This window comes from Aptenodytes patagonicus, chromosome 1 (assembly GCF_965638725.1).
Source record: "Aptenodytes patagonicus chromosome 1, bAptPat1.pri.cur, whole genome shotgun sequence".
Classification (NCBI taxonomy): domain Eukaryota; kingdom Metazoa; phylum Chordata; class Aves; order Sphenisciformes; family Spheniscidae; genus Aptenodytes; species Aptenodytes patagonicus.
Window position 1 is genome coordinate 76,126,397 of NC_134949.1, and position 23,625 is coordinate 76,150,021.

A 23,625-nucleotide genomic window follows, 5' to 3' on the forward strand; every position below is an offset into this window, starting at 1 on the left:
TAGGCTGAACTTTGCTTTTTTGTGTTTTCCTCTAATGAAGGAAGGTGTTCCCAACAGTCGCACAGCTGTTTTGTTATTAAGAAGGGTGAGAAAGGAACAAAGTCTTTGAAACAAATTTCTCTTAATTTCATGTAAAGGGCTTAAATGTGTCCCCTTTAGGAGCAGTCTCCTTAGGCTGTGGCGCATACATGTTAAAGGAAACATCAGCCTGGAGATTTTGCTTCTTTGACTCTTGTCACACTGCCTCTTCTGCCAGTCAGCCCTTATTCTCTTGCCACAGCCTCCTTGCTTTTTTTTCTTCACCATCTCCTTATATCATACCCTCTTTGAGGCTCCTGCTTGTATCCCTGAATGCTCCTTATTCTGCCTGTGGCCTCCCACTCCTTCCTGATTTAGCTCCATACCCTCTGCTCCATTTCCTCTCTGACACAGCTCTGCACTCACCCTCCTTTCCCCCGGCTTTCTCTAGCTTTCTGTCATAACACCCCTCCTCTTCAGGGGGACACTTACTCTAGTGTCACCATGTTTTGGGGTTCGTTTTTTTCCCCCAAGCATTAAACTAAGCAAGCTTTCATTATTGTGATATTATGCTCTAGAACTATTTTCTTCCTTTTACAAAGGAGCTTTGAATGCAAACACGGGTCATGTGTACATTTCTTTTAACTATGGATGGAGGAAAATCATCTCTGTGAGAGATCCTAAATTATGTTTCTCATCTCATCTGCATTTCTTTTTCCGTTAAGTGTTTCTGTGACAGAAGAAGCAAAATAGAAGGAGTAAGATCCCTTGTTGCCAATCATAGAATCATAGAATGGTTTGGGTTGGAAGAGGCCTTAAAGGTCATCTAGTTCCACCCCCCTGCCATGGGCAGGGAGACCTTCCACTAGACCAGGTTGCTCAAAGCCCCATCCAACCTGGCCTTGAACACTTCCAGGGATGGGGCATCCACAACTTCTCTGGGCAACCTATTCCAGTGTCTCACCACTCCCATAGCGAAGAATTTCTTCCTAATATCTAACCTAAATCTACCCCCTTTCGGTTTAAAACCGCTTCCCCCTCGTCCTATCACTACACTCCCTAATAAAGAGTCCCTCCCCATCGTTCCTGTAGGCCCCCTTTCAGTACTGAAACTGCTTGTGCAACTGCTTGTGGAGCCACAAGAGTGTTTTTCCACCTTTGATTTGCAACCAGTGGGTTATCTTTCCCACTCCTTCAGCCGGGTTTAATGGCTGGCACGGATGAGACTGCTCCCTTCCTGTATGTGGTCTTTCATCAAACTCATAACAGCTAGCTGCTCATTACTGCTTCTTCTAAACTAGAAATATCCCATACAACCTTTGTGTTTATTACTAAGCCAAAACTTACTTGTGCTGGGAAACACACTGTAGGGGTTTTAAGTAGTTCTTGAAGCAGGTCCACAAGCCTCTGCCGTAAAGCAACACTGTTGACAGGTAGCAAGGGGAAGCTTTGTCCTCCTCAAGATCCAGTGCTTAAAACAGATCTCTCCATCTATTCACTTTGCTGGGGATCTACATCAGCACAGTGGATGCTGGGATTCATCTAAGGTGAATTATTTTGATGATGTGTTCCGGGCAATCGCAGCTTGAAAGACGATGAGAATCCCCTTATGAATAGCTTTGCCTGAACCACTTGTGTTCTGCTAATTGTTATTTACGCTTCAGGGATTTTGGGAGCATGACAATTATTTGGACTTGACATTTCAAACAATATAGTTACAAAATAGGAAAGATGGTTTGGGGTTTTTTTAAAGGAAATAAATCAAGTCAGTGGCTGTGAGGACTCCTAATTCTGACCTGAGTTTGTGGCTGATTTTTTGTAACTTCAAACTTGTTTTAGATTAATATTATGTTCTTTCAAAGAGTCCCTTCTAACTAACTGTTCATACTCCCTTTGCTTTGTTATGAAGACCTCTTAAAACCACCTGGATAAGTTTTCTATTTGATATACAGTAAGTTGTCTGTATATGTGTATGCTTATACACAAACCCACACATGCGATCTTCTATTCTGAAGAAGTGTATGGTACAAGCAACTCAAGGTTCATTTCTTTTCTGTTCAGAAGAAAGATTTCTAAGAACAAAAGTATGCTTTTCTCAATGCCAGGCAAAGATCCATGTCACGTCAGTCAACGGGATGATTCGCCCACTGGAGGTGCCTGTCTCTTACCCACGTCTGCAGAAGGAGTCTAAGCAATGAGCTTGAACTAGATGTCTGCCCTGCCTTTTCATTTGCTAACTTTATAGCCTCAGGGAGCCTCTGAGAGGAGAGATAGACAATCAGTGGGATTTTTAGCCATGTATAAATGGAAGAGGATGCACTGATCCACTGGCATTTCCTGCAAGGCAGGAAACTTCCCTATAGAAGACTGGGATAGCTCTGATAAGCCAGGGGCATAAGCAAGGCAAAGTCTGCAGGGAAAGATCATTGCTTTGTTAGGCAAATTGATATGCAGAAGAGGTATCTCAAGCGTTTATAAGTTCCAGTTTCATTGCAGACCTGGAAAAGTTCTTTATTTGCAAGAGCGTGCCTGCTTTTCCCAATTGTATCATTCAGCTGAAAGAATATATTCTCAAAAGCTTCTCAAGCACTTGGATGAGCCCCTTTTAGGTTAGCGTAAACTAGCAGAACACCTCTGCTATAAATTAATACACCTCCGTGGAATTCAGTTAGTACCAACATGAATATGGCCCAAAGGATTTGGCATCTCATTATATGCAAAACCTCTGTCAGCAAAAAGTAATTGTATTGAATTATGTTTTCTTAAAATCAATTTTGAATGTGGTCAAGTAGGCCTCTTCAAACTTCTTATACAATAAATTGATTTAATTAATTGTGTTCTTTTTGCTTCCTAAAGCAATGGGCTCTTGTGCTTTGTTGTGAAAAGATGCCAATACATTCACATAGCATTCTGCTAACGTGTCATGAGAAACTGAAGGAAACATCACACATACATTTTACACAAGCTATGTAGGCATTTTAGCACAAATGGAGATATAATGTATTTGAGGCAAAGAGCTACCTTTATAAAAAAAGCTGTGGACCAGGGCCATGTTTTCATTATCATGTTTCCATTATCTAGTGGCAAAAGTTGGAGTATGTTTCCCTTGCAAGCACTATGGCCCAGCATCCCCAGTGTGATACTGCCAATAAAATCAGTTCTAAAATATCTAGTGAAACCACACTGCTACTTGTTAAATCTCTCTGGAGCAATGATTCTCCCATGAAATGTGTTTAAAAGCAAAAATTAATTCAGCACATTTACTATTTTATATCCTCAAGTAGTATCTTTTGAAAGCCTAATTTAAAATCAAAATATGTAATGTAAATTCTCTGATATGAATTCAATGATGGCATGCAAAGAGCTCTTTAGTTTCTTTGGAAATAAATCCTCTCAAAGGCAAAACTAAGAAAGTACTAAAAAAAGTCTGAAAACAAAACTGTAAATCAAATTCTTCATTGCCATGCAAACATCCCAATCATTTCCACATTGGTTTTTTACTGCTCTGGTTTTTCTCCACCAGAACTGACCTCTGTGTGGAATAGTGGGGAAAGATTATCAGGTTTTCAGATTATCAGAAAATTGTTGTGAGGCAGAAGCTCTCTGACTCTTACAAATTAGCAATCTGCTGATGCTGTTTTGGCAGGACAGCTTTAGAGTATTGGCTTGTACGAAGCCATGGAGTTCAGAGAAGCTGCCAAATGTAATCCTTCAAGAGAAGAGAGATTTTTAGAAAAGTCTTAATCTATTTACTACATAGTTATTATTAATTATTCACTATTGATAGGATCTGTCTGCTGCCAGACACTACCCATGCAAACATAACAGACATTCCTGGCAGGAGCTGTTCATTTCTCTAATATAATAAGCCACATTCTGAAGAGACTATAAACAAGCAGTGACTTAAAAAGATATATTAAAAAAATTAGTTTTTATTTGGTCTAATTGACATTCATGACGTGCAAGATGCCTTCTTTCATTTTCATTGAACATAGAGATTTTCATCATATGAATTACTAGATAATAATGCAGCATTCAGCTCACATGTTACCATGTTGCACATTTCACTGCCCAGTGCATTCATTCCCATGTACGCGTATCAGTCCATTTTATATATAAATACATTACATGGTTATACATCCTTTGGATAAAAGGTATAAATAAGTAATGAAAAGTGCCAGCTAGCACTGCCTATAAGAGTGTCTCATAGCTATTCCCATGACACTTCTTAACTCTCCCTTTAATTTACTTCAGGGTTTTCTGGCTGTACCAGCTTACATCCATAAATATCACTTAAACGTCCAGTAAAATATTTAACCATGTAACTAAGGAACTAATGCAGCTTCGTGTAAATGACATGGTCCAGAACCACCACCCTTCAGTATCACAGTTACAGATGCCCCAAAGCAGCATATTCTTTGAAAAACAGAAAGTTAGAGATTCATATTTAATGGTTATATGTGTTTTTATCGTGCTGGCTAGATTAGGCCCTTACTCTTTCAGCAATACCAGCTATGACCATTAGACCTCTCCATCAGAGGCAGGAACGTGAGGTTCTAAGAGGCTCCGAGTACTGCAGATTTTCATGGCTGAATCATTTGGGTTTGGGGCCATCTACTTCTCCAGGTCTCACCACAGCATTCCGAGATCAGAGGGCTCGGAGTTGCCAGTTATTCTGTGATACGATCTTAAGGTGAGAGATGGCATCTACCTTCCATCAATGGCATAATCTTAATTTAACCCTCACTCTGCAGCCAGCAGAGATATCAATCCCTTGTAGGCAAGGGGACCTGGAAGCACAAAGATGGAGATACAAAAAAATTCCATTTCACAAATCAGAAGAAAAATCTCCTTCAGCCGGTGGTACGGCCCTCTGAGCCAGCTCTGGGCTTCTCAGAAGAGGAGACAAAATTCTGTTATATTACTCTGAGGCTGAAGCCAGCCAGAAGCCTTCTGGCTCCTGCTACACAAGAGGAATAAGTACAGTTTGGACAAGGAGATGGAATGAAAAGCCCTCGATACCCTCAATACCTGGCTTTGTTGCTCCAGATACCACCAGAAGAAAAGGAGAAGAGAAATGGCAGCTATCATTTGTCCCAGCAGTAGGAGTACATACCCTGTCTTCATTTCTGGGTTTTTGCTGCCTCCAGCACTTTGCCACCAGAGGCAGCTTTACCTGTTCCTAGAGCCAACTCTTAGGCTCCACCTACACTGCTAAATAAAATGGGAAAAGTGGCACAGTGAGAGCACCCGTGTGTCTAAAACCACAGCTATCCCAAAATAAGGTTGCCTTGTCCATCCTGCGCATTTAGAACAGTCTCTGGACCATGCTTGGGGCATCCTACATCCAAGCTGTGCCTGGTTACTGGGTGGGAGGGTGCCACCCGACACAAGCCAAAACCCTGCCATGGAAGAATTGGAGAAACAACATTGCAGTGGAAGATGTTTTAAAAAATTCAGGTATTAGACACTTTGAGATATCATTTAGTGAGGAAATGCCTGCCCCACAAGACTTAAAATCCAAATGTTGTGTGGAAATCTGAGATGAGATTGAGCAGAGGGAAGAGGGCAATGACCCCAAGGAAAGTACAGAGCTGTGCCTGGTCGCTGAGGAGCAGGTTAGCAGACCATGCTCTGAGACTCTTTTGAGTCGCGGAACAGCTCAGATGTTCGGAGAGCTCTGCTGCTTTGAGTGTAGTCTGCTACGGGTAGACCTATGGGGAAAAAATGGAGGAATGCAAGAGGAAGATGCTAAGGAGTCCAAACTCTCATTTACCTTTTCCCCAATGCCCTGGTGGTATGAATTACTGGTACTGAAGCTCTTCCACCCCAGATGCAGGAAGCCACCTTGGCACTGTGCAGCTGGTTAGGAGCTTGTAGGAAGTCCTCCTGCACTGTGGTTTCATCCATCAGTGAAACTAAACCATTTGATGCCTCCATCTGATGACTGATCATAAGAGTTTGGCAAAGAGTGGGAAGTGGAGCATCCACATCTCCACCAGCTAGAGGAGGCAAAGAGTTCACATCTCTACTCGGCCTATTCAGAGGTTGGTCTGGCCCGTAAACTCAGAAATGAGAATCATCATAGAGAGATGGGTCAGCAGCCAGTTTTTCCACAGAAAAAAAGTCATCAGGAAATAGCCAGCAAGACAGAGGGGAGAAGCGCCTAAGGGAAAGAACACTCCAGTGAATTAGCAACAGAGCTAGAGACTTACTGTAACCATGTTCAACCTACCTAGAAACTGATTTACAGCCTTTCCATAAATTACGGCATGGGGAGGCAAAGAAACAATCCCAAACTGATCTCTTTCCAGAGCCTTAGAAGAAACTCCTGCTCCAGGAAGGGGCATGTAACGTGACAGACGTACTTCAGAGCATCAGGTATCGGAAAAATGCTGTACCACTTTGACTATTGCTGTCTCACCCTGTAGCAGAGACTGGCTTGGGTAAGTCCCAGGTGTGACAGTACAGTACTTCTGTATTTTGAGCTAAAGGCTTAAACTGAAGTATGTGGGAGCTAATATCTACCGTGAACTGAAAAACAAGAGGATTACCTAGCTTTGCTGGTCAGGGATACCATGACCTAAAAGGTGGACTGGGCAAAAACGCGGTACCAGCGTTTCTGATACAGAGGTGTTGTGACAGGCTGAATCTCTGTAGCACTGAGGCTCAGCAAAGTGCGGCCTTTGGTTTTCAGCCTGCACTATAAATGAGAGATCTGGGAAGAAACAAACACACAGCTAAAATTAAAGACAAAGATAGGGAGATCGATAAGTAGTGTGGGGCTGCAAGAAATCTTACTGGGTTTTGCGCAAGGATTTAATATGATGTGGTCACCTCTAGAGCGAAATGAGGCTAGGGCTTATAGCAGAGAGTGAATATAAGGTATATCCTGGAGGACAAGGCATTTCTTTCAACTACCCCTTTCTTGGCTCATGCATGTCCCTGGAGCAGAGGTGGAGTTAGGGAAACAGAGGCTAAAAGATGTTGGATGTCGTAAATCAGATGACTGTAGGAACCATGTAATTCGGGTGTGATAATCTTTCCTCTCCTCTCCCCCTTTCTTCCCCCACACTGCTGACTGTGCAGGAGGCCAGGGGCTGCAGCCCCAGCCCAAGATGGTTCCCTGGCTGCTCCCTCACACTAAGGGGCTGAATGCATTTCTCTAGGACCGTGCCCTCTCTCACTGATGCACACTGGTGGCCCATGTGCTGACCCTCTGCAGTACCAGGTGAGCCCTCAAAGGGCAGCAGCGCTTCCTAGGAGAGGCCACGGGAGCCAGCACGGGAACATGTGTTGCATTGCAAGCAGCAGCAGGGGCCCAGCTCTGGACAGGTTTGGCTGGAGTATCACTGCCCACGAAGCCCATGGAGCCAGCCGCAAGCAGAGGTAGTCTGAAGTCAGCCTAATGCTGTTCAAACTATAGCAAGCTCAGACCTGCTTGAAGAGCTAAGGACACGCTCTAGGGGATATAGCTACTGCCACTTAAGACAGTTTACCCAAGATGGTGCGGCTCTCTCTTTCTTCCCCGTGCTATGCAGGGAGCAGATACAAAGGTAGGGAATACCTTCGCCATGGCCAGCAGTGCCCATCAGCTCACTGAACTGCAGAAGCTAAACCACAACATATCACCCCATCTGATACCCGGTGACTACATGCAGGGGGATAGAAAATACTAAACTCCTGGTGACAAATGCACCAGACCCTGTTTGTCAGCACTGGAAGTACCATAACAGAGATTTACAGAACTGCCAACTTATTGCTAGCTTTGCACAGGGTCAACAGGCTGCACCCCATAGCCTGACACGCACAGAGAAGTCAGAGTACCAGATTTCATCAAACAAGGCAGAGGTATCCTGTCCCAACCAGAGAGTTTTAATGGGAAGCAATCCCTCTGCCAACAAACCCACAGAACATCTACACACTTCGCTATGCAACTTAGTAATATTGGACGAGGGGCACTAGTTACATGTATTTTGATGATAAAGACTATTTTTGTCCTGCTGCTCTTGCATGAAACAGAAAAAAAAAGCTGGTTCAGGGTAACAGACGCCCTTAGTTTGCAGTTTCTGCTCTTTCATGTTTGATGGATCTACTGCCAGTTCAGCTGGGGAAGAGTTCATCCATGCTATCCGAATATGGCTTATCAGCTTTGTGTCTTTGTGGAAGCCTTGTGCTGAGTGCATGACATCTCTGGACGCCTGCAAAGTCATCCTATCTCTAAGCTAAGATTAGAATTTCAAACAAAACTTATTACAAAGCAGGATTTTCTGAAAGGGCTGGACACAACTATAATGTGGAAATTTCAGATTCATGTCTAAGCACATTATTTAATCCTTTTTTAGATAGGCATAATTGGAAAGTGAATATCAGTAACTCTTGTGGGTGGAGGGGAAATGAAACAGCAAGAAGAGAGATGCATGATGGGCCGTAATAAAACTGGACCCAAACCTGCCATCAATTCTGATCATTTTTTGCCTGAAAAGGCTGTGTTTGCAGCACTCAGACACTATGTTCCTTATAAAAAGGGTTAGGAGTCATTTTGGGAGATTTTCCCAGCTATTACTTAAATCTCAGACTTAAATGTTCATGTGGCAACCAAGCAAGTATTTAAAAGGGCAAAGGGGAACATTTTTCGTAGCTGTCATTCTCCAGAGCGTATTCATACACTGTAACTTGGGGAAGTGGATGCTGTGCTCAAAATCATGTCTCATAATGTTTAACCAGGAAGAGGGAATAGTTCTGGTGCTCCTGATCTTCACACCCCGGCAGTCGTGGCCCAGCAGACTTCCTCGAAGCTAATCTCAAGTGTAAGAGAGGAGGAAAGCATCCCCTCCTGTGAGGGGGAAGCTCTTTCAGTACAGAACAGGTGGAGATGGTAAGACGGGATTTTACGAGCACTTTTCTTCCAATGTATGATGACGGGGAAAACGATCAACAACTTTTATTTAATCACACTGGGGTTGTGCCAAGATTATTTGTGTGTGTTTGGTGGGACCCCTTCCTATCTCAGCTACAAAAAATCAGGCCTCTGCACGGTGCTCAATTAAGGGGGAGGAAACCTCCAGCAAGTTAGCGGGGAACAAGTGGTGCTGAGAGGTCGTAGGGGTCTCTGACAGTACCAGCGCTGGCGGCAGTTTCTGTTCCACCTGACCAGCTTGAGGAAGGTCCATCCTTGCTCCCACCTGCCCTCGAAGATGATTTTGGTCCATTTTGCCAAACTAGCTGCTAATCCACGCGCTAACTTTGTGTCACACAGTCCCAGTCACTGCCAGCAGAGACAGGGCAAGGAGCATGCCAGCAGCTGAGGGGCCTTGGCAGAGTGAGAAGGGGCTGAGGCTGAACACAATCACAGTGGTGGGTTATGCTCTAAGGTGGCAAGTAAATAAAAGTGACATCTCTTCGTGGTTCTGTGTCCCTGTTTATAAAGCTGTGGATTTCAATAATAACTTCAGAGGAAACTGTGCCATTGGGCATGTGACATGAGTAAATTTGTGTCAGAAGCAAAAGAATATAATTCAAGGATCTTATGAAGAAGGAGGGGGGTTTCTATGCAGTTCCCAGACATTTCTTTATTTTGTTGAGATGCAGCTAGCAGCCATATTGGGGAACATCAATCTTGTTTCTAGCCCTAGCATGGAACAAATACTTCATAGGAACTAAAAGGAAGAAAGGAGGGGGAAAAGGGGGAGGAAAAGGAGAAGGAAAAGGAAAAAAGGAAAAGGAACTTTTTTGCATGTGTATTATACCCGTTATTTTGAATAGTTACACCCAAGTGAGCTGCCCTTTTGGAGGCTGCATTAAACAGATGAGTCAGCCCCCCAAGACCAGTCTCTGCCACCTCATTTGTAGCAGAGTAACATCCTGAGTTCTCTGAGCCCAGACGACATAGTGCCATAGCTGGCACCAGTGACGCTTATCCTGCAGATACCCACCCAAGTGACTTTATGTATTTTACTGAGAGTCTGGTTAGAACCTAAAGATAATTGTTTTAGATCCTGATTTTTCAGGCTGGAGCTGGTCATCTGCCTGAAGTTAATTTCATACACAAATGTTTAGCTAATTGCCTAATACAGCTGGGGCTTTGAGCCTGTGTCTTTTCTGACTACTGGACATCTGGTATTAGAAAAGGATAGTGCTAGAAAAATTTCCAGGAATCACTCATCTATTTAAAGTTGAGCACATGCATGTGTTCGACAGGGTGGATATCTTCAAGCTGAGGATTACACTGCCTGTCAAATGCACCTTCTCAATTTTTCCAAGCCTGAATACACTTAAAACCTTCCTGACTGCAGCAGACCTGCCAAGCGTTTCTTTCTTTCTCCTGTTTACAGAGAGAAGTAAGGTATTAAGTCCTGTATAAATTTTATACTGTATCGGTCATTCACTTGCGTGATACACTGAAAACTTTAGAAACCTCACTACTGTACACACACATATTCCTTGGGCATGGAGGAGTTAAGCTGACACACTGAAATCTCTGCACTTTGCTTCATTAAAATGTAAATTTAGATCTTTTCATGAAGTTGATGTACTGTTTATTCTTCCTACTACAAACCCTAAGACTTCGGAAAAAAAGCTGCAATTTCCAAGAATGCAAGTTTCCATTAAACACAAGAGCCAAAACTGTAAACCTTGACCTGTGGGAAAAAGAACGAACTTCTGCAATTCCACTGTTTGTTTTTTGCCATCGTGCGTAATTTCTCCTGTACCCATCCCATATACAAATACCCATCTGCCAATGCCCGTTACACCAGCTAGACATTATAACGGGCCTGACTCTGTGCCCAACAAGAACTGTGAACCATAAAAAGCGATGTCTTTTTTTATTCTTTTTCTTGCAGAAACAGGTAATTAAGTTTGTCAAAAGCGGCAAAGGCCATGAGATTCTGGCTTTGGTCCTCCAAACACTTACGCACATGCTTCGCTTTCTGCCTGTAAGCTGTCTCAGCGAGATTCGAGGCAAGATAAAGTTAAAAAAGGCACAGCTCTTGGCTTACCAGAGGAAGCAAGCAAGCCTGCCGCTGCCCTGCTGCGGCCGGGGGTTGGCTTTGCGCATCCAGAGCGAGCCAGCTCCCTACCGAAAAGGCACGAGCAGCCAGTGTAAGCACCTTGCTCCTCCGCTACATTTGCTGGACCCAGCCTGAAATGCCCCATCGTCCCATCTCCCGCAGGTACCGCTCGGCTCCAGGAAGGGCGCGCGTGTGTGCCCGTGCCCCCCCACCGCACCCAGCCACGCCGGGCCGCCCTGCCCGCCGCTCCCCGCGGCCGCCCGCCGCTCAGCCCAGCCCCCGCCGGCCCCGGCCCGGGGCTGCGGGGCCCAACCGGCCGGGCCTCCCGCTCCGCTCCGCTCCGCTCCGCTCCGCCCGCCCCGCTCCGCTCCGCCCCGCCCGGCCCGGCCCGGCCCGGCCCGGCCGCGTCCCGCCCCGCCGCGCTGCGGTAAGTGGCGGCGGGGCGGCGGCCGGTTGAGCCCCGTGCCGGGGCGGGGGGTCCCTGCGGAGCGGCGGGGGTCAGGCAGCCCCTGCCCTCCCCCGGTGGGACGGGCCAGCCGGCGGGGAGCTGCGGGAAGCCGGGCTTTCCGTAGGTTTGTTCTGTCACCCGTTTGGGGGACAAAGTTTGGGAATAAAGGGAGGGTTTCCCCGCCTAATCCCGGAAAGGAAGGAGAGCTGCGAAGGGGAAATGCGACCGACTGCTCCGTGGAGTCCCGTTCCCTGCCTGCCGCACCTCCAGCTCCGCTCCTTCTTGTGATGCCTGCGGGGGACTGGACGGGGGCTTTCGGCAGGGCTCCTGGCTGTGCCGCGGGGCTATAGCCGTAAGAAATGAATCTCCACGGTCTCTCTGCAGACTAGCCTTGGTTCAAACCAGAGAAGTCCGATTCTTCAGGTCCTGAAGGATGCGAATCACTTCGTGCTCCGTGTTGCGGTACCCACCTGGGCACGGCTATCTCCCGGAGAAACAGCCTGAGGAACCGACCTGTCGTACGTCATGTTACTTTACACCAAGTTTGCAAGACTGTTCTGCAGCCACCCTTCCTGCAAGGAGTGTCAAAATAGCATCTTCCGTTTCTGTTACGAGCTGATACCAATTGCTCATATAAAAATGATGGCTTGAAAGAGGGAGGGCACTGTGGAATAAGTAGTCATACAGTGACATTTAATGTAATGGTTGTTGGTAGGGGGTACCTAGTCGGGGCTGCTTGCTGTAGTGCATAGGTGACAAATCTGACCAGGTTCTCTCTTTTTGCAGGGTAGAGTGAGCCCTGCGGAGACGTGCTAGAGGGACCACCCCCCATTTTGCGTCTCACTGAGTGGACTATGGTGGCAGGAAGATGTTGGCTCGGAAGAGTATCATCCCTGAAGAGTATGTATTGGCACGGATCGCTGCCGAGAACCTGCGCAAGCCGCGCATCCGAGACCGGCCACGCAAAGCCCGCTTCATCGCCAAGAACGGGGCATGCAACCTGGCACACAAGAACATCCGCGAGCAGGGGCGATTCCTGCAAGACATTTTCACCACCTTGGTGGACCTGAAGTGGCGTCACACGCTGGTCATCTTTACTATGTCCTTCCTGTGCAGCTGGCTGCTCTTCGCCATGATGTGGTGGCTGGTGGCTTTTGCCCACGGTGACATGGACCCAAGCACAGAAAGCACTACGAACAGCACGAAGTGGACACCATGCGTGACGTGTGTCAGGTAAAGTACGGTCGGTGGGATGAGTGCAGCTTTTGGTTTACATGAACCGTTGTGTTTGGTTGAGACAATTGAAAAGTGCAGTGTTTTCCTCTAGATTACGTAAATTCAGCAAGCCTTCTGGGCTTGGAAAATACTGTACTGTAGATTTCTTTGATTCCTTACAGGATCTGAAAGAGAGGGAGACCTGCTGCTTTTCATGTGTCTCCACACTCTGTGGGTAACATACCTTGCCTGTCGAGATAAGAGCCTGCTACAAGAGTGGGTATGTGTTATATGTATTGTAACGTTGTCTACAGCAGTGGGAGCATCCCCAGCGTGGTGCGAGCCGTGAGCCGCGCCATCAAAAGGTGGCCACCCCAAAAGCGGTGCCTGAGAGGCAGGGCACTGGCCATGGGTGTCAGGCAGGGCTAGCGGGAAAAGTGCCACTTAGGGCAAAACTAGATGTCTTTCAAGATGACTCTGATTAGACAGCTAAATATGGGGTGCTCAAAAATACCTTGATGAAGCCAAAGGCCAGCAGTTTGACAGAGGAACAGTTTCCATGGCGAACATGATGTGTCAGACAGTGAAAGCTTAAGGGACTACTAGGTTAAATGTCCCCATTAAAGTATTTCACTCTCCATCCCCAAAGCCATGACAATTTTCAAGGCACCGATAAACTTACACATACATACCCGGAATAGAAGAGTGTTTGTTAATTGTAGGTGGGGTTAAGCAATAAGATCGCTTCGTCATCTCATCAGTAAAATCTCTTTTTGTAGCACTAGGTTTTTAAGCAGAAAAATCCTGATTCGGTACAACCAGACTGCCCCAGATCAGTTGCCGTTACACATTGCAGTGCTGTGAGGGGCTGGGGGTGGCTGCAGGGTCCGCTGAGACATCAGAGTATCCGCTTCCCTTTTCTCCTTTCTCCTGCACATAGGTTTGAGGCACCTCACGGGGTTTGAAGGGACATTGTATCTGGCTCATGAAGGAGCGGAGATTTCATTCTCTCTTTGTTTTGACGCTTTTTTGCTAAATGGGGATTTTCCAAGCTAAAGGAAATGGGGATTTTTCCAAGCTAATCTTCATTAGGTTGGGGGGTTGGGGCGGGGCGGGGGCGTTGCTGCCTTATTTCTTTTCCAATAACTGGCCACAAGCAGTCGCCTCTTAAATGAGACGTCATGACCCAGCTTGCACCCGCTGGGGTGTAACACCGGTGTTTCTGGGATTTGTGGGATTTGTCCAACCCGAATTAGTGAGGAGCTACACCGCGCCAGGTGTACTGATCTTCAGGGTCAGCCAGGGGGACGTCCCTCCGCTTGGTTGGCAGCCCCCTCGGCTTGGCCCACCCCATGGGGCTCCGGGGCCACCCCGCAGAGCCTGAGCCGGCTGCCGAGGGCTTCGTGCCGCTGGGGTGAGGCAGACCCACGGCCACGGCTCTGCCCCTCGCTCCCTCCCCATAGCCCCAGCTGCGGCAGCCCCACACAGGCGGCTCTTCCAGGATGGCTGCTAACCTCCACTGCAAGGACAGCCTGGAGGGGTGTGAAACAGCGGAGCAGATGAACCGGTGTAACTTTCTGGTTTAGCCCATCACAAAGAACACATGTCACTCCCTCGTGCAAGTAACGGGGGTGGTTCAGCCAAGAGCTGCTCAAGTGTCCATGTCCAAGCCATGGAAAATCTTTACTCTTCACGGTGAAATACGTCATCCTGTTAAATATGGCTACCGCTTTGGATAAGTTGTGAAATAGCAATATGATTGCTGACATTTTTAAGAATGGTGAGTTCTTGGATGTAAAATATATTTAATATTGCAATGATATGTATGCCAAAATAATGGCAAATATTTTTTAACCTACTTTCTTGAGACTTAGGCCCACAGATATTTCAGGAGAGCTTTCTTGGGTAGGTGCCATGACAGATTTATGGGAAACCTGGTTTTTGGAAATTTTAAACAGTGCCTAGAACTTGCACAGCACTTTAATTTTTCAAAGTACTGCAGAAATTTCTAAGTCTTGCAGCTCTTTGCCACACAAAGCAAGCATTATCCAAAGAGGAAAACTGTTACACAGCTCTAAAGGGAAGGACCTGGGAATAGTGTGATTTGGAGCTTCTGGCTCCCTCATCACATGGTCAAAACGCTGTACAAACTTGCTGCTTCAGTTACTTCCACTGTAGAAAGATGGGTTCTCTTCTCTTTTCTTTTTTTTTTTTTAAGGAGTACTGTTAAGGGAAATCAGAATATTTACTCCACAGAGCTTTAAGTTGAGTTAAGCTGAATTAAGTTTAAACCAGCAGCTTCATTATGCATGTAACTGAATATTCATGAACATAAGAAATCATTCCGTGAATTCTATTAATTAACTCCTTCATCCCTGATTTCTTCAGAGTGAAATGCAAAAATAAACCCCTCAATACAAGGGAACCTGCCAAAGATTAAAAAAATAGAAAAGGCAAAAAAAAAAGAACAAAGTTCTTTCAAAGATATTTCTGCAATCACTGGCTGGTTTTCTGAAAGGTGAACTTTCTCATTCTACAGAAAATTATCCCTGATATTGCCTGTGCTATTTTAATGTTTCCTCATGACCCCAGCTTCACTGAAAATATGGTTAGGGAAAAAAAAAAAGTTATTTAAAAGCAGATTAATTGAAAAGCAAACGAAAACCAATGAATGGTTTAGAACCATCTTTGTGGACAGGACATATATTTTCCACAGGTAAAGCCATGCTGAGCATGGTAATGCTTCAAATGTTGGTGGATTGCATTGTGTTAAAAGGGTGACTATGATATTGGTTCATATGAGACCCAACGTGCTGCATGTCTACCAGATAAACCCCAGGATACTGATTTAGGGCATAAGAGATGATGGTGAAGGATGTATCTGGTTATAAAAGGAAATGAAAGACCCTGGTGTATACAGGGAATATGGCATTGTGGACTACTATAAATAATGTATTGGGAAAGTTTGTGGACAGCATCCTCTGTCCAGCACTATAGCATATTAAGGATGTTTAACTTAACCCACATTTCTACAGCCCACTCCTGTGTTGAAATTTACCAGCTAGTCTTGCCATGGCAGTGAGCTAAACCCAAACCCTGGGTCACAGCGTCGTCCTCCTGCCATGATGTGCAGAGGCCACTGGCCTCTCTCTGCAGCCTGATCCTGCGGGCTCAGTCACAAGGCAAACAAGGGTTTGGGAAGTGTCACAAATCTGGGAGCGTCCCCTTTCCCTCCAGGAAATCCTGCTAAAGGGGGTCACGACTTAGGCAGCATGAGTGAAATGCTGCCATTTTCCCCATTTCCTTCCCCTGCACAGGCTGGTGGAAGAATCTCGGTGTGCCAGCTGATTGCTCACTATTGCCAAAACCACCACTTTCCACCAAGAGCTTCATGGGATGGAGAAGGTGGAAAGCCCAGGTGTTACAGCACTGTCGACTAACACAGTGGGTAGCATGTGTTCCTGAACAGAGGATCTAGTGAGCTTCTTAGGGACATCTAGTGTTACAGACGGTCTTTTAGGAGTTCAGGCTCTGAAGTCTTCCCCGTCACCATCAGATACTGCACTGATCATACAAAAATGGAGTCACCGAGCATGCAATGCTTTTGCTGGTGTTAACAGAAGGCTTAAGTGTACCAGGACTGTACAAATAGGTCCTTAAGTTTGTTTCTAGATAGTATGTGTTAATAGCTTCTCAGTTTGTGTTCGATGTCCTTAGAGTTAACTTTGTGCAATCTTCTTCTCTAGGTCTTTCACTTCCGCTTTCCTCTTCTCCATTGAAGTTCAGGTGACCATTGGTTTTGGGGGCAGGATGATGACAGAGGAATGTCCCTTGGCCATCACGGTCTTGATCCTGCAGAACATTGTGGGTCTGATCATCAACGCTGTCATGCTGGGCTGCATATTCATGAAAACCGCACAAGCTCACAGGCGGGCTGAGACCTTGATTTTCAGCCGGCAGGCGGTAATTGCAGTTCGAAATGGCAAACTTTGCTTCATGTTTCGAGTGGGAGACCTGAGGAAGAGCATGATCATTAGCGCCTCAGTGAGAATCCAGGTTGTGAGGAAGACTACGACCCCTGAAGGAGAAGTCATACCCATTCACCAAGTAGATATCCCTGTGGATAACCCCATTGAAAGCAACAATATTTTCCTTGTGGCTCCCTTAATCATTTGTCATGTCATAGACAAGCGGAGTCCTCTTTACGATATCTCCGCTGCTGACCTGGCGCTCCAGGACCTGGAGCTCATCGTGATACTTGAAGGAGTCGTAGAAACGACTGGCATCACGACGCAGGCAAGAACCTCCTACATAGCAGAGGAGATCCTGTGGGGTCATCGCTTTGTGCCCATCGTCACTGAAGAGGAAGGCGTGTACGCAGTCGACTACTCCAAGTTTGGCAACACCATCAAAGTGGCAGCACCACGTTGCAGTGCTCGAGAGCTCGACGAGAAGCCATCCATTCTCATCCAGACCCTGCAGAAGAGTGAGCTGTCCCACCAAAACTCTCTGCGGAAACGCAACTCCATGAGGAGAAACAACTCCATTCGGAGGAGCAACTCCATGCGGAGAACGAACCCCTCCCTCATCGTACCCAAAGTGCAGTTTATCACGCCTGAGGGAAACCAAAGTGCTTCAGAAACGTGATACACAGCTCTGTGTGAGGTCAGTGGGCTTCAGAAGGAGAAGGCACCCGTGGTGTTTTGTTTAAATTTTCTCTTACTTAAGAAAATGAGAACATGATGCAGAAAAGAACCGTGCAAGAACTATTTATTCTAATACTTACTGAAAGCACCACCTAATGGCATTAGGAAACACTTTAGCACTTAGTGTATGAATTAATTAAAAATGGCATGTACACTAAAGAAAACACAGTTCACTCATGTAATATAATGTGTATTTATACTTGGTTTAATGGCATGCTAATTTTTTTAATCTTATTTTTCCTATCCAGGGTCTCTTTCTTATCTTTTTCTGCCGGCTGTCACAAAATGTGGGTTTTTTTCTATGTAAGTGGGTTACCCCCCTGCAGGCAGAAGTGAGTGCTTTTTCAAAGCTGCTGCATACAACAGCTCCCACAGATTTTGTGTGGGATATTTGGATATCGATCTTTTTGGGGCGAATTCCTTGTTCTGTTGAAAGGAGTAGCTAAATTCTTCAATGGTTTCACTGGAGAAGAGCCAGGATTTTACCTTCAGTTTTTCAGATCTTCTCTCCATTGGTTTATAGCAAAGGCATTTTGAGAGCAAATTCAGGTCAGCTGAAGTGACCTGACCACCCCAGAGGAAAACTGGTGCCGCTCAGCGCAGCACCGGCAGAAGAACCAGTGAAACGGCATGGCCTCTTGCAGAGCACTGCTCTTCTTCTCAGAGTGAGATACTCCGCTGCGGGACAGCGTACATCTGTAACGTAGCTGTAGCCCAAGCTGAGAAACTCAAGTCCTCCCAGCTGCCACCTGAGCATCCATTTCACTGAAATTATTCAAGTTGAAAAAAGCACATGCCTCTTTAACATCCTCTTCATATCAGTGGAAGACCAAATCCTGGGGTTTTTTTCTCTTATAGATTCACACACTGAAGGCAACAAGTGTACTTCCTTCACTTACAGTATTTTTTGTAGGATTAAGTCTGTTTGCTTCAGCAGAAGGTTACTTTTTGACGGTGGGAATTCACGAATGGGAATGAGAGGGAACCATGCCAATAATATTAAAGATAGTATTTTCAAAACTATCCGAATAATTTTCAGGGGGACTTGGGTGCTGCTGCTGAATTACCATTTTTCAGCAGTGCTTCACGTATGTTTTTAAATGACATGGCATTGAGAATTGGCGGTAAGCAGCTTTTCTCTTAAAATTCAAATGGGCGTTTGTTATCTAGAGCCTTCCCAAAAATGTCATCACAATTTTTTCTACAAGAATAAATAAATGTTTGACAACTAATTATATCACATTTGGTAATGCTAAATTGATGCATGTTTTTTTCCTCTGTGAATAAGAAGTATAATTATGGACAAATTCCAGTCCATTCAAATTTCTTACAGGAGTTGCCTTATTATGTCTGTGGCTCAAGAGAAGTACTATCACTGTTCTGATTCTCCGAGCCACTCAACCACATAAATACTTTTATAATTTTAAATATTTGCTTATTCCTATCAGGTAAAATAGTCAAAAGCAATGCTGGATTCTCATTCTCTTTGGAATCAGTTCATCAGCACTTGTATGGACGGTTTGCAGGCTTTGTGTGGTGTTGGGGGGTGGCACGGAGGGGCATTGCTCTGTAGTGTATGCTCCCTACATTTGGAGCAGGTGCTCTTCAGAAAATAAACACTCACAAAATACTTTGTCTGAAGCAGTAGCGGAAACCGAAGTTTCTGCTAAAAGCATTCATTCCCTGGCCTGCCCATTAATGTTCTGGGAGGATGGATGGTGAACATCTGGAGACATTAATCTGTCCATTGTGTGTCCAAACAACGAACATCTGTAGCTTCCAAGAAGAGTCATAGCGAAGTATATACAATTTGTCTCTGGCCCCCATTTCCAGGGCTGTGAATTTCTTTGAGGCTGTCTGTTTGATAAATGGTTAAGTCAGATGCTGTACAAACCCAAATTTTCTACAAAATAAAAAAGTGACAATAATGATTATTTCTTTCCCTTTTTTTCTTCATATTCTCCATTCATTCTTCTATACTCTTAGTCTTTCTTGTATCCCAGCCTTTTCCATGGTCCTTTTGAGTAATAATTTGATATTATCTGAATACTGTCTCAGTATTTCAGCTGAGATTTTTTTTACCCACAAGCGTTTTCTGATTTTCTCCTTAAGTACAGTCTTCCTTCCAATTTTTATTTCACCTTCATGTCTCTCTCTGCTTTACACCTAATGTACTCTCTTTCCCGTAAGGTTATTATAGGGATATTGGTATTTTGAGGTAACACTAAGGCACCTCAGTCATATGCAAGGATGCTGAACAGATACACAAGGCAGACCCTTGTGTCATGCATGTCATGTTCATATGTGCTGTGCTCCTGCTCCTTGCAGGAAATCCCTTAGTGCAAAGCCCCTTTCTTGAGCAAGTTTTGCAGTCCTGGAAGAAGCCGGCAGCAGAAGCAGCCGGGGTAAGCCACCCGGCCGGCCATGGAGAGAGGCGGGGATGTTTTGGGGCTGGGAGCTGCATTCCTCACCGAAGGACAGGTTTCAGACCCAGCTTTGCAACATTGTGCCTGCCGAGAGGGGATGAGCTGGCAGCACCACGGTTTAATATGTTTAATTATTTATTCTTCCTGGCAACTTTATCAGATTAAAAGGGCTTCATTTTAAATTTGAAGTTTTCTGTGTTTGAAGTACACTGTCAAGAATGACAGTTGAGATTTCTACCAAATACTGCTGACAGTTCATGCTGGTATTTACCCATCCATCCCTCTCATTGATAATAATTTAGAAAATTAGAAGCAATAATGTATAAGCATCATCTGACTGCCATCCCTTCATGCTTATTTGTGTCCCTACCATTCCCATCCCCCTATAATATGGTGTAACTGGAACTGCGTTATTCGACATCGCTTATTCCGTGCATTTAATATGCTTTGGCTCTGTGAACAGCCTACCAGGCAGATGTCAATGTCGCTGGTGTAGCCTTCTGTGGGGAGCAAAACTATTTCCTGAGAGTAGAAAAGTGATTATAAAGTCCTTCCAGGACAGGCGTAATATCTGGAACTGCAAGTTATTTTTTCTTTCTAGCCTTAACCTAAAGAATTTCTCTATTTTAAACAGAAAAATGGCAGTGAGACTCTTTGTCCTCTCTTTGGATACCCAGAAGATTCAGAGTCAGCGTGGAGGGGACGTAGAGAGCAAACAAACACACAGACGCTTACAGGGGATATAGAGCTTAATGCTCCAGGGTTGAAGCCAACCTCTGAGTAATAGGATTTGGAGGAAATTTTCCCTGTTGGCAGGTTATTCTGTAGCTGTCACCTTCAGGATTTCTTGCGCTCTCTTTCGAAACATCTGCTGCAAGCCAGGGACAGAGGCAGGACCCCGGCGTAGGCGCACCCTGAGTCGGGCGGGTAAATCAGGTCACTGGAGGAGGGCTGTCAAACTGCAAACACAAGGGCTCTTCCTTTCCTCCCGCCCAGAGCGATGCCATCAAACCCTGCAGTGAAGCCAGCCACTGGAGACTCCCAGCTGCAGCCAAGCCTTGCCAGGATGTGCAACATACGGTCATTGAGTGCTGCCCAGAGCCCAAAAAGTCTGGCTCCAGGGAGGAGCCCTCAGCGCCCATGGCATGGAGGAGAGTGCTGCCGAACCAGACAGGGCTCGATGTGGGGTTTGGGGCTGCCTGCTGGAGGGGGTAACCTGGGTGAGCGGGGCTGCCGGGGTGGTCTGCACTGGAAGCAAGGCAGCGGGGTTGCCCTTCAAGCCTAGGCTGGACCAGGGCTGCTGAAGATACAAGCAAGATAGGCACCTAAGCATTAAAAGCTAATGGAAGTGGGATCATGACTCAACGAGCAATAACTGGGTGTATTTTGGGTGCCCTGGGGCACCCTGTCTGGCCCCCACAGCTGCTCGGAAGGCCACTGGTCTCCCGTCAGGGCATGACACTCCTGCCCGCTCAAAGCACCCCTCTTTGGCACCCTCCAGTGCACCCAGCTGCATCCTGCTCTGCGTACAAAACCCCCCTAAAGCCTGCTGCAGGCCACGCTTTGAACCTCTCCGTAACACTTGGTATCACTGTGGCCTTGTAAAACGATCCCCCTCCTGAGTATTGCTTCATGGGCACATGTTGCACCACAGCAGTTTGCCCTTGTGAATACAACTGCTTGGCTCCATCCACAGAAGGGTTAACCCAAGCTTTCTGGGATAAGCAAGACATCATCCAGCAAGAGAGCAAGAAGTATATTCAGATTTAGTTAATACCTCATGTATGCAATAGAACTTTACCCTAATGCCATGTCTTACTGTAGTCCATTGGGTCATTTCAGAGGCACAAGACTCGACTTACCTCACAGCCATCTTGAATGTATTTCACAAAAGCACGCGCATTTATCTATATTGCATAAAGTTCAGGCAAGGAATCATGCTTTTGCTTTTCCATCTGGAAAGCGGTATGCGTACACCATTCTTGCTGACTGAAAAAACATGGCTAATTCTGCATATCTTTTCTTCCTTTACAAACTAAGATTGAGGACATTTTGTGAAACCAGTTTCCAAGCTCTCCAGTGATTATTATTAGCAAATGCTTGTTGCTGCAGGCTGAAAAAGTAATTAGTCCAAGACCAGAAAGGAACTTTGGCTGGAGAAAAAAACATTAGATATTATATGATGAAAGGAACAAAGCTTTCATTATTTTTGACAAATTATATTCTCTGCGTAGCCTGATATTTTCAAAACACTGGTGGGGGTTTTGGAAGGCACTGTCAGGCAATAAATCATGTCCTGCTAGACTCTGATTTTGTGCTGTGCTACTAGTAGCAACAGGGTTTTGTAGCCCCAGCACAGCATCCTACAAGTGTGCGTCAGCCTGGTCCCCGCATGCTTGCAGTCACCAAACACGATGCTGGGGATCCACGGTGAGGTGGGTGGTGGATGACTCCAGGAGCTGTGGTCACCAGACTCTATCGGGAGTGATGCTGGGGCTCGTGGATGCGGGGCTGGGGCTGAAGGCAGCACGGACCCTGGTGTCAGTGCCCTGGGTTGGTGACTTGTCCCCAGGAGTAGACTGGGAAGCGGTGTGGCCTCCCAGGTGCTTTGGACAATGTCCTTCACAGGAAGGTGTCGTTCTTCATGTCAAGCTGATGGGGGACACTCTTGCTGTGTGTGATGGATGGCAGTGAAATACAAAATGATGGAGTAAATTCCCACTTCTCTAAACCTGATTCCCTGGTCTGTTTGCTTGCATAGCCAGGTGAGAGTTAAATTTTTCTCCCCCAAATGCTTATGTTAAAATATATTTTCCATATATGTGTGTTTACATCACATCCAGACTAATCTAAGCTGATAGGCAAGAATTTCTAATACCCCTAGCGTATTAATAATGCTTCTCAGCCCTATCTCTCTGAATTATGTTTCCTACTTCCCCCTAAGAATTCTTTGAACTTGGAAAAAAAAAAAAGATTTCTCATGTGATAACTGGACAGTAAAGATAAAATATGTTCCCACATTCCCTTATTGGACAGTGTAGAGAGATTTAGCCCGTAGAGACAAGATCAGTGCTGTCCAAGAGAAACAGCCACTGAGATTGAGGCATTCACAGTCAGGACACATCACCAAGGGGCTTGGATTAAAAGAAATGTTTAAAAATACTAAGTATTCAGTAGGTTTCTGGCTGAGGACTCTCCTTTTAGACCACTGATGACTTATCAATTAACAGTGAAGGGAATATGCTAGGACCATCAAGACATACTACAATGTAAGAAAGACAAAAAACACGCATTCAAGGAAAACATTGTCCATACTTTAGTTATTGCTACCAATACTTTTAACATTTAGATTGTTAAAAATTCAAAGAGGCAAACAAAAAAGTGATAAATTCTCTCTTCACCTTTAACAAAGGTTTAACACATGATTTTTTTTACTTCTACTCTGAAAAAGAGTTGATCCAACTGAAGACATTACTTCTACCCACAAACATGCTGTAGTTTTCTGGAGGATACATGTTAGTCCCAACACACTTTTCTGGGCTCAGTGCAGGAGTAGCTGTGCATGATGTCATGGCCTGTGCTTCTCAGGAGGTCAGACAGGATGATCTAATGGTCCCTTCTGCACTCCAAATTTATGAATAGGGAGGGCTAATGAGTCTTGGTCAAGAGAAAGGCTTCTTCTGATTAAAAGTCTTAAATTAAGCTCCCACTGAGGAAACAAACAAACATTGGGAAAAAAAAAAAATGGGGTTAGGCATCCCAAAATTGTTGATTTATTTTGACAAATGCATTTCAGTGCT

The 23,625-nt window shown here is 45.4% G+C and overlaps 1 protein-coding gene across 2 annotated transcripts; it reads left to right on the forward strand.

The window, feature by feature from the left end:
• Positions 1 to 11,558: 11,558 nt before the first annotated feature.
• KCNJ8 (potassium inwardly rectifying channel subfamily J member 8) lies at positions 11,559 to 19,325 on the forward strand. 2 transcript variants are annotated; one of them, XM_076343297.1, is made up of 4 exons: positions 11,559 to 11,996; positions 12,265 to 12,711; positions 16,440 to 17,358; positions 17,648 to 19,325. In XM_076343297.1, exons 2-3 carry the CDS (start codon positions 12,347 to 12,349, stop codon positions 17,338 to 17,340), a joined length of 1,266 nt encoding a protein of 421 aa, XP_076199412.1. In that variant the 5' UTR covers positions 11,559 to 11,996; positions 12,265 to 12,346; the 3' UTR covers positions 17,341 to 17,358; positions 17,648 to 19,325. The 2 variants fall into 2 exon arrangements, with proteins under 2 accessions (XP_076199412.1, XP_076199407.1); XM_076343292.1 differs by having other exon boundaries at positions 16,440 to 19,325.
• The last annotated feature ends 4,300 nt before the right edge of the window (positions 19,326 to 23,625 follow it).